The sequence below is a fragment of the Haliotis cracherodii genome, unplaced genomic scaffold (assembly GCF_022045235.1).
Source record: "Haliotis cracherodii isolate W230 unplaced genomic scaffold, xgHalCrac1.p SCAF_1, whole genome shotgun sequence".
In the NCBI taxonomy this organism is placed as follows: domain Eukaryota; kingdom Metazoa; phylum Mollusca; class Gastropoda; order Lepetellida; family Haliotidae; genus Haliotis; species Haliotis cracherodii.
In genome coordinates this window covers 25,386,876-25,396,171 of record NW_027266264.1, presented here as the reverse complement: position 1 = coordinate 25,396,171, position 9,296 = coordinate 25,386,876, and the positions used below count along the sequence as shown (strand labels likewise).

Here is a 9,296-nt window from a genome sequence, read left to right as displayed (position 1 = left end):
ACATTGCAGTCAGCAATAGTCAAGCCTTGTCACAGCGGCCTGTAAATAACGGATCAGGACCAGTGGTTGGTATTATGAGCAGCATCCAGAGAACCATTTTCTCGCTTCTGGAGACAAGCAAAGGTTACCATTTCTAACCCAGCTTGAGATATGAAGCTCACATGAGAGTATATAGATGACAGAACAGCTTCCTAAGAGTATTAAGAATACCACCCGTGAAGATCTTGGGTACAATCGGTCTTCAGCAACACATGCTTGTCGTAAGAGGTGACTCACGGGATCAGGTGGTCAGTCGCTGACTTGGTTGATGCATGTCATCATATCCTAATTGCATAGATCGATTGCACTGTCTGGCCCAGAGTTGATTATTTACAGAACGCCGTCACATAGCTGGAATATTGCTGAGAGCAGTGTTAAAAAAATATACAAACAAACAATAAAGAATACAGAAAACCACTGTATAAAATAACTGTTTAATAAATAGACATGCATGAGTTCACACAACAATCTTAGCTTTTATGTTGACTTCAAACACGTTGTATCAGAAGTTACAGCAAATCTTCTCATCCAAGAGAAGACTTAAAGAGACACTATTATTGCCTATAACCATGATTACAGCTCCAGACACTTCCATTCGGCAGAGGTGACCCGCCAGTCTAAGAGAGTTGCATATCTTTGGTGTACCAGGTTCCTATGATCATGGTTCGAATCCCAGATTCTGCTAATTGTTTCTGGACTTGTCAGAATCACACCCATGCTTGTTGGTTTCACAGGTATCACACATCTGAGATATGCATCACTTTCCTCCCACATTACATTTTGGGTTGATTTTTAAAGCGTGTACAGGGGGGTCGTCTTATACGTGGGGTCGCCTTATACACAGCGATATACGGTAAGCTGACACACTGTGATGTTACTGTTCAAAGCGGCACTAAGCAATCTCACCCACTCACTTCCACCATTAGGCTCTTAAGACATCCAGTGCCTCCTTCCACCTCGAACCATATCCTCCTTGTTATTTTGAACATCACAAATGCATTCAACCTCACCACAGCCTCATAAAGAGTTTCAAGAACCCTAAGTGTATGAACCCTAAGATTGATGATGGGTCATATCCCTAAGGTACTGCTTTGTGGACAGGGCACATGAGGTGGGCGTCATGATTTGAAGAAGTCAGGGTCAGACTATACAATGACAAGCTCCTCTCTGGGAACAGTGCCACTGAACTCAGTGTCATGTTTTGAAGAGGCGTTGGTCGGGGTTGGACTGTACAATGACAAGCTCCTCTCAGGGAATAGTGCCATTGAAATCAGCGTCATGATTTGAAAAGGTGTTGGTCGGGGTGTGACTGTACAATGGCAAGCTCATCTCAGGGAACAGTGCCACTGAACTCAGTGTCATAATTTGAAGAGTTGTTGGTCGGGGTCAGACTGTACAATCACAAGCTTCTCTCAGGGAACAGTGCCATTGAAATCAGTGTCATAATTTGAAGAGGTGTTGGTCGGGGTCAGACTGTACAATCACAAGCTCCTCACAGGGAATCGGATGTTCCTCCTGCCAACAACTGCTGCTGCAGGTGTACACCAGCACTGTCCCAAACTCCACTACAGGGCCTGAAACAGAAGCACATACATATTCACATTTCTACCTCAGTGGTTTGTGATGTCATTGACATGAAAGTTAAAATGCAACCATACAACTGTTCAATACAACAGATAACCAGGTGCAGGAACCACCATGACACAAAATACCCGCCTGCCCAACAGTCCAAGACGGTCTGTTTTGCAGAAGGTCAGTTTTGTGGTCGGGAGTTACTAAGTTGACAATCCACCACTTTATTGTTATACATGTTTTATGAGAACTAATTTAAACATTTCATTTACTTTTACCTTTGTGTTGCCTTTTCTCTGTTCGTCTAGAAAATTCTGGACTGGCAACATATTTCTGGTCTGGTAACTTTGCAATGTTACTATTTGGGAGAATTTTATACACTGGTAAATGTTGATTTGATGCCAATGCCCACAGTGGGCCAAGCAAAGCATTAAATCAAGTATCTAATAAACACAGTAACATAAATTCAGCAGTAAAGAGTTGAACATAACTGCAGGCCCCACCTTGTTCCTTGTTCTGACACAGGAAGGACACCAGTGACGGCACCAGCTGCAGCTCGAACACCCTAGCAGCACCGCACGCGGGACAGGGGCGTGGAGCTAGCGGGGAGGCAGAGATAGGAAGTGGGCTTCCTCCATGGTGATACCTGGCACAGACAAGAGACACCAACATCAAGGGCATTGCAGACATTTATGACACAGATAACATCCTGCCTGATGAAAGATTGACAGAAACCCAATGGACTTGTTGCCCCCTCTGCAGTGTTTCCAGTGGCATTTTTATCTGCCAGTCATGCGGACATATTGTTATTGGCTGATATTGTGCCCCATTTCGAATTTCAGACAGAGTGAGTGAGTGAGTTGGGTTAAACGCCACTTTTAACATTATTCCAGTTATATCGCGGCGTGTCAGCTTAATGTGGGAGGAAAGCCCGAAGTGATGCAGGTCTCGGTACGTTTACCACTTCGGTGAAACCAACGAGCACGGGTATGGTGCTGACAAACCTAGAAACATAATCGGGGCGAACCGGGATTTGAACCCACAATCATAGGTTTCTGGCGTGCCCAAGGGACGCAACTCTGCATAGCAAATCGCGGCGCCTTAGACGACTCTGCCACCCATGCCCCCAATTTCAGACAGAATGTTAGAGAAAATTGACACAACAGCTTTGGAAACAGTGAATTAATGTTTACAGCTATACACAAAATATAATATGCACAACAGAAATTTCTGCCGGACACGAGAACAGTCAACCCTCAAATTTACCGGTGCCAGTCATATTTTACTGGTCAATACCTGTGCAATGAAACAAAAAATAATACTTTGAGTTGGGAAATTAACCCTCTAAGTTAATGATATTAGGATATGTGCAAAAATGGTTCACAATTTGAATTTACACCTGGTTATGATGTTTGAACATGTTCCTGAAGTGCCTATCTGTTCAAAGAGCATGTTTCTTGTATCATGTTATGGAGATTACCCAAAAATACATGCTTGATTCAAAAAGGCTATAGGCCAAAACACAAAATTCACTTCTCTTATGAATATCCTCCTAAAAAAGTACAACGAAGATTAATCTCATTAGATCCATATCTTAACAGCATATCTGATTTCTGTATCTCCTAAAGAAACAAACAGCCAGTTCTGAAGGCAAACAATAAAGGCCATACCATTAAATTATTGGAAAACATTTGATAAAACCTGTTATTAAGCACTGTGGCATATCTACCCAAGAGATGTACAATCAAAGAAATATTTTTGTTGTGAGCATGCCAACACATGTGTCTACATATGTACCTGATAACTTGTTCTGGGCACCGCTTTATACGCTTCATGAACTTGTGGAAGCACTTGTCTCCATGTTTCAGCTCAGTCTTTTCATACTTTTCGGCTGATGTACTTTTCTTGCCACCCTTAGGTTCCCTGATCATAAGATAAACATTTATTGAACTAATACAGACAGTTACATAAACAGTTGCCATGGTTACACAGTCACACAAACATTCGCAAACATGCTTACCTGACTACATCAGTGGTAAGAAAACAATTAAAGTCTCACTTGAACGCCCCTTGCATACTGCTGAGAACGCCTACACATACAAAGGGACATAACTCCTTGCCCATTATCCATAGTCTGGAAGTGGCAACCTTGTAGCCCTAACGATTTCACAGGACACGCTTTTCAAAATTAACTGGGTTCACTCTACTCTAGAAATGAAGTGAACAGTGATAACGGAGATTTACTGTATTCGCTGTATTATGCACCCAGCTCCAATAAGCTCCTCTTGACCAACTTCTACATCAATTCCTCAAAAACTGACATGACAATCTGTATAGTCTTGTGTATATTACATATCGTTTTATATTAAACAAACTAGGGGTTAATTGATAAACTGGTTCATCGTGAGTTTTGAAGCAACGATACATTTCTTACTATATCGATACAAGAGGATACACTGGCTAAAGTAAATTATTTACTACTCATGTAATGACACCCAAGCACTTGTGTCAGTCAAATTCCACAAAATGGGTTGTAATTATTATTTTAAGTTCAATACAAAAAATAGCTACCACGATACCTGGTCAACAACGAACCCTTTCCTTTTGAACCAACACCGAAATGTTAATAATCAAGAAGTTTCCAAGCAATTTGATGAAAATATTCGTATCTCGATACTTATGGTTTCAAGGCCCAATCATCGTCATACGTATACCTTCCTGTATCGTTTCCCCCTTAAAACACATTAGTGAAGAAAGGGGATGTAGCTGCCTCGTCCCAATTCAGAGATGTTGAACTAAGTGTGTTCTCCATCACTTGATCACTGACAATAAATATAACAGGTGTAAGGTTTAAATAAGCATCCCCCTTTGTCCATTTTCTAAGCACCCAGGACGCTTATAACAGCGAATAAAGTATTGCTAATAGTCTACCTCTGTGTTATATTGCCAAGCGCGGCGTTAAACAACAAACAAACAATGTCATAAATGTTGAGAAGTTTGGCTGTAATATATTAACTTGACCAGCACAGCTCACCTATCCTCATCTGCCAGTGACCTGACGTCAACACGCTCTGCTCTCTCGTAAGCTTTCAACAGTTTGGCCACATGGGCCTCGTCAGTGACATCAGCGGACGGTTCATCAAACACGTTTAGATGGTACGACAGTAGGGGGGTAGACTGGGAAGCTGCAGACTTCAGCAGGGTCACATCATCATGACCTGCATCATCTGGCTGGTCCGTTGCCAAGTAACTAAGCGCATTTGCCAATGTTTTCTCATTTGGGAGGAGAGAGTCATCTCCCTTGACATTGTCTGATGCTGCACCATCCTCCACATTTAACTCGTCCAGTCCTGAGACAAGGGCATCCTCCGTTTCATCTAGCTCTGACTGACCGCTGGTGGACGTAGCTGGAGATGCTGGGGTATCATCTCTAGCACCAGCTGTACTCTCAGTGCCAGCTGCATTGGAATTGTCCGTTACCATGGCAACCAAATCTTGAGCATCATCATCGCAGCCCCAGTCATCTGCGTCATCACACCAATCGCTGGTTTCCATAGCAACCTTACTACCACTGGAGGAGCAAACACTGGCGGACTTCTCCTGGCAACTGGTGGCATCTCTCAGCTGAGATCGGAATACCCTCCACCTACACACAATGAAGGAAGCAGGCTTATAGCAATGGCTGTGGATCATCACTGACTTTGTATAAACCCTCCACCTACACACAATGAAGGAAGCAGGCTTATAGCAATGGCTGTGGATCATCACTGACTTTGTATAAACCCTCCACCTACACACAATGAAGGAAGCAGGCTTATAGCAATGGCTGTGGATCATCACTGACTTTGTATAAACCCTCCACCTACACACAATGAAGGAAGCAGGCTTATAGCAATGGCTGTGGATCATCACTGACTTTGTATAAACCCTCCACCTACACACAATGAAGGAAGCAGGCTTATAGCAATGGCTGTGGATCATCACTGACTTTGTATAAACCCTCCACCTACAAACAATGAAGGAAGCAGGCTTATAGCAATGGCTGTGGATCATCACTGACTTTGTATAAACCCTCCACCTACAAACAATGAAGGAAGCAGGCTTATAGAAATGGCTTTGGATCATCACTGACTTTGTATAAACAAGCCTTCAAGTATCTAAAACAGTGTTTGAAAGTAAAATCGCTGCCCCACAGACTTTAGAAGCAGCAGGCCACGACTAAACTACGGGCCCGACACGAGATGTGCCTGCCACAGGCCTACAGGTGCTTATTTCGAACACTGATAAGTGTATAAGTGGATAAATATGCTCATGTTTTGCTGAATAATCCAGTGCTCTAACAACAAAGGGATTTACCTTGGTCTATTTTCAAGTCTGGAGGACGCTCAGTAAAGATTTTGGGGGTGTCCATGGCATGAAAATGCCAGGCTAACAACTTGTGGCATGCTTCAGCTGATTTTAAATAAAAGAATTTTACTGATATCATCACTGCACATGCTTCGACGTCTATCATAGATTGGGCTTGAATAAACCCTGAATATATCATCAATCTGCATCACTTAACCATGTTAATTAACTCAAACATAAACTTTTTTAATCAACATGAGTCAATGATGTGAATTAAGTAATAATGGTTTAAGAAACCCTACAAATATCACTCAACATGTGGTCCATATCATGCACATGTAACCGGGAGAGTGAGTGTGTAATTGATCCAGCTCAGGCCGTTGGAGAACAGAGACTCAGGCAGATGATGATTATGCATTTATTAAATGATGGGGGTGGCTGCTGTTGAAGAAATAACCTGAAGAAAAGAACATACCATTCCTCCTCAACAGCAGCACATGAAGTGAGGAGGAAGTCAGGTATGGAAGGAAGCTACCTGTAGAGGACCAGGGTGGACAATTAGAAGACAGATTACATTAAGCATCAAAGGAAGTGCTTAATGCAAGATATAAATAGACTGAGGGAAACCCTACAGGCGTGAAAAAATGTCTAAAAATAGACAGAAGTTTAAAGGGGAAGATCTGGTGAGAGATTCCCAGAGACTGAAAATGAGGGAGTTAAGTACTTTAAAGAGTTATTTACTGACATGCAACTGTAGACAAGACAAACAATGAACATGATGATGATGATGATGATGATGACACATTGTGATGCACACCAACAACCAGATGGAGTTTCAGCCTAACGGGCAGACTTATGAACTATACCCATGTTCCTTGTTCCAGCATGATCTTGTTACGCAGGCGAACACATGGAGACTACGATGGAAGGGAGACAACTCCAATGGACAATAAATCTGTAGTATATGCATCATCAGAGCTGAGCATCCCTCACACTTGGGCGTAGATAGATGGATCATTAGGTCCTTAAAAAGAAAAGAGCATTTACAAATTAGGTTTCATGACACCTTTTTAGTCATGCAACATATGGCCCACTTTCCAGACATTAGACTGATATGTAAACACAGCCTCTATGCAGCAGTGATCTCATGCTCCATAGCTAGTCTGATGCCGATGTAAGCGATTTCTCTAGGACTCCAAACTACACCAACTATAAGCGCTCTTGGCAGGCAAATTGGGAAAATCGTTATTTTCTCAACCTTTGGCATATTTTTTAAACATGTTAAATCAGGGCCCAGATCCATTCTCGCCACTACTGGGGATAAACAACAACTGCTAGCAAAATGTTTGTTTGTCAGCGTGGTCAGTAAATAATCAAGTTGGGACCAGATAATCCAGTGAATTATAATGTGTGCATCGATCCACACAATTGGGATGCGATGACATGCATCAAACAAGTCAGCAAGACTGACCACCCGATCCCGTCAGTCGCCTCTTACGACAAGCATGGGTTGCTGAAGACTTATTCTAACCTGGATCTTCAAGGGGGGCTAGCACAACAGCTAAAAAAACACTTTTTTAAGCAGGAAAGTTAGGGGATCATTGTCACTAAATTCTAAAACTTGATGCAGATTGAAGTACAGGAGTAACCTGCTGTAGATTATAAACACATGGAGTCTGTCTATCTATACTTATCACGTACACACAAGAACTCGTTATTGGTCAGTAGTTAGATAGATAGATAGATAGATAGATAGATCGTTATTGGTCAGTAGATAGATAGATTGCTCAGTATAGATAGATAGATAGATATTGGTCAGTAGATAGATAGATTGGTCAGTATAGATAGATAGATAGATGGATAGATAGATCGTTATTGGTCAGTAGATAGATAGATAGACAGATAGATAGATTTGTTTTGATTTTTACTGACCAATACATAACGAGTTCCTGTGCACGTACATCTCCAATACGTTCCTTTATTTCTAAAATTCTGAAGGTGCTACCCCACTTTGATTGCAGCTTCAACGTAATAATTAACTGATACATTTCGATCTACTTCAGAGCTTAGCGTTACTCACAGGAAGCCCTCCTATCTTGTTGACGTCCCATGAGGTCGGTGACGCGACTTGTGTATCGGGTACACCGAGCAGTACAGTCGACATTGTTCTTTTCAGTCTGTTGACATTAATGATAAATCGAATTTGTTGTTTATTTATATAAAAAAAAGAAGTTTATAAATATCTCTTTCTTAAAACAGTTCTGGGTTTTGGTTGTCTGATACCAGCCTCACAGATATAACGGTACTATACACATTCCAATGTAAAAACCCACGTGGGTATCAAACCGGAAACGGGAAAGCAATAACAGAAGGGAGAGAACTCTGAAAGATTAATGATATGTAATAATTCATGGTTGTGAACGGGTATTGTGAGTTCAAATCCATGTTGCAATTATGACCGTCTCGGTAGGAAACTGATCAGTGTTTTCCACACATCGTGTAAATCGTGCAGAAACAGGCTAGAACCACTGTTACCAACGATAAGGTTGAAATGTGAGTGAACATATATAATATCTATATCTTGTCTTATAATAAGAAATGTTTGTTCAATGTTGAATCTTGATCTGATGGTAAAATGACAAATACATTGATATCTTTATTGCACATAGTGGTTTTCACTCTAACAAAACAATGTTTAACATTGACTGCTACATTCCTTGACAGTTAGATCCAGGGTATCTTTCCCATAATTACTGTTCACTTTGATTTGCCGAAACCTACACATGACGATCTTCCACACAAAACCCTAATAGACTAAAATAAAAGATTTGTTGATAGAATAGCAAGTTTTATTTCTTGTTTACTGATGAAAGAGGACCTTTTTTGAAAGGTTATACTCCAAAATATACAAAAATATCTGTGGCCACTGATCTTTTTAATTCCTGGTTGGAATGCAGTTAAATGTTATCTGAAAATGTTGCAGTGCTCAAGATGGTCTCGTCAGTTGTGTACAAACAACTTTTTGGTGGTTAACACCTGTTCGTATATTCAGGAAAATAAAAATGATACTGCCTTTTCAAATTTAAATTATTTCTTATTCAAAGAAAATTATTCACACATATGCTTCAATCTTGTTATACTCCTCCACATCCCCCCTCCCCTCTCACTGACAGAGATGAGTGAGTGAGTATGATTTTACGCCAATTTTAGCAATATTCCAGCAATATCACAGCTGGGGACACCAGAAGGGCTTCACACATTGTACCCATGTCGGGAATTGAACCCGGGTCTTCGGTGTGACGAGCAAACGCTTTAACCGCTAGGCTACCTGACCACCC

The 9,296-nt window shown here is 41.3% G+C and overlaps 1 protein-coding gene across 1 annotated transcript; it reads right to left on the bottom strand.

The window, feature by feature from the left end:
• Positions 1-541: 541 nt before the first annotated feature.
• On the bottom strand, positions 542-8,298 carry LOC139462405 (programmed cell death protein 2-like). Its single transcript, XM_071244104.1, has 6 exons — positions 8,039-8,298; positions 6,825-6,982; positions 4,646-5,257; positions 3,409-3,534; positions 2,115-2,257; positions 542-1,613 (listed from the first exon to the last, which is right to left on the bottom strand). The coding sequence occupies exons 1-6, from the start codon at positions 8,120-8,122 to the stop codon at positions 1,480-1,482; spliced, it is 1,257 nt and encodes a 418-aa protein (XP_071100205.1). The 5' UTR covers positions 8,123-8,298; the 3' UTR covers positions 542-1,479.
• Between the last annotated feature and the right edge of the window lie 998 nt (positions 8,299-9,296).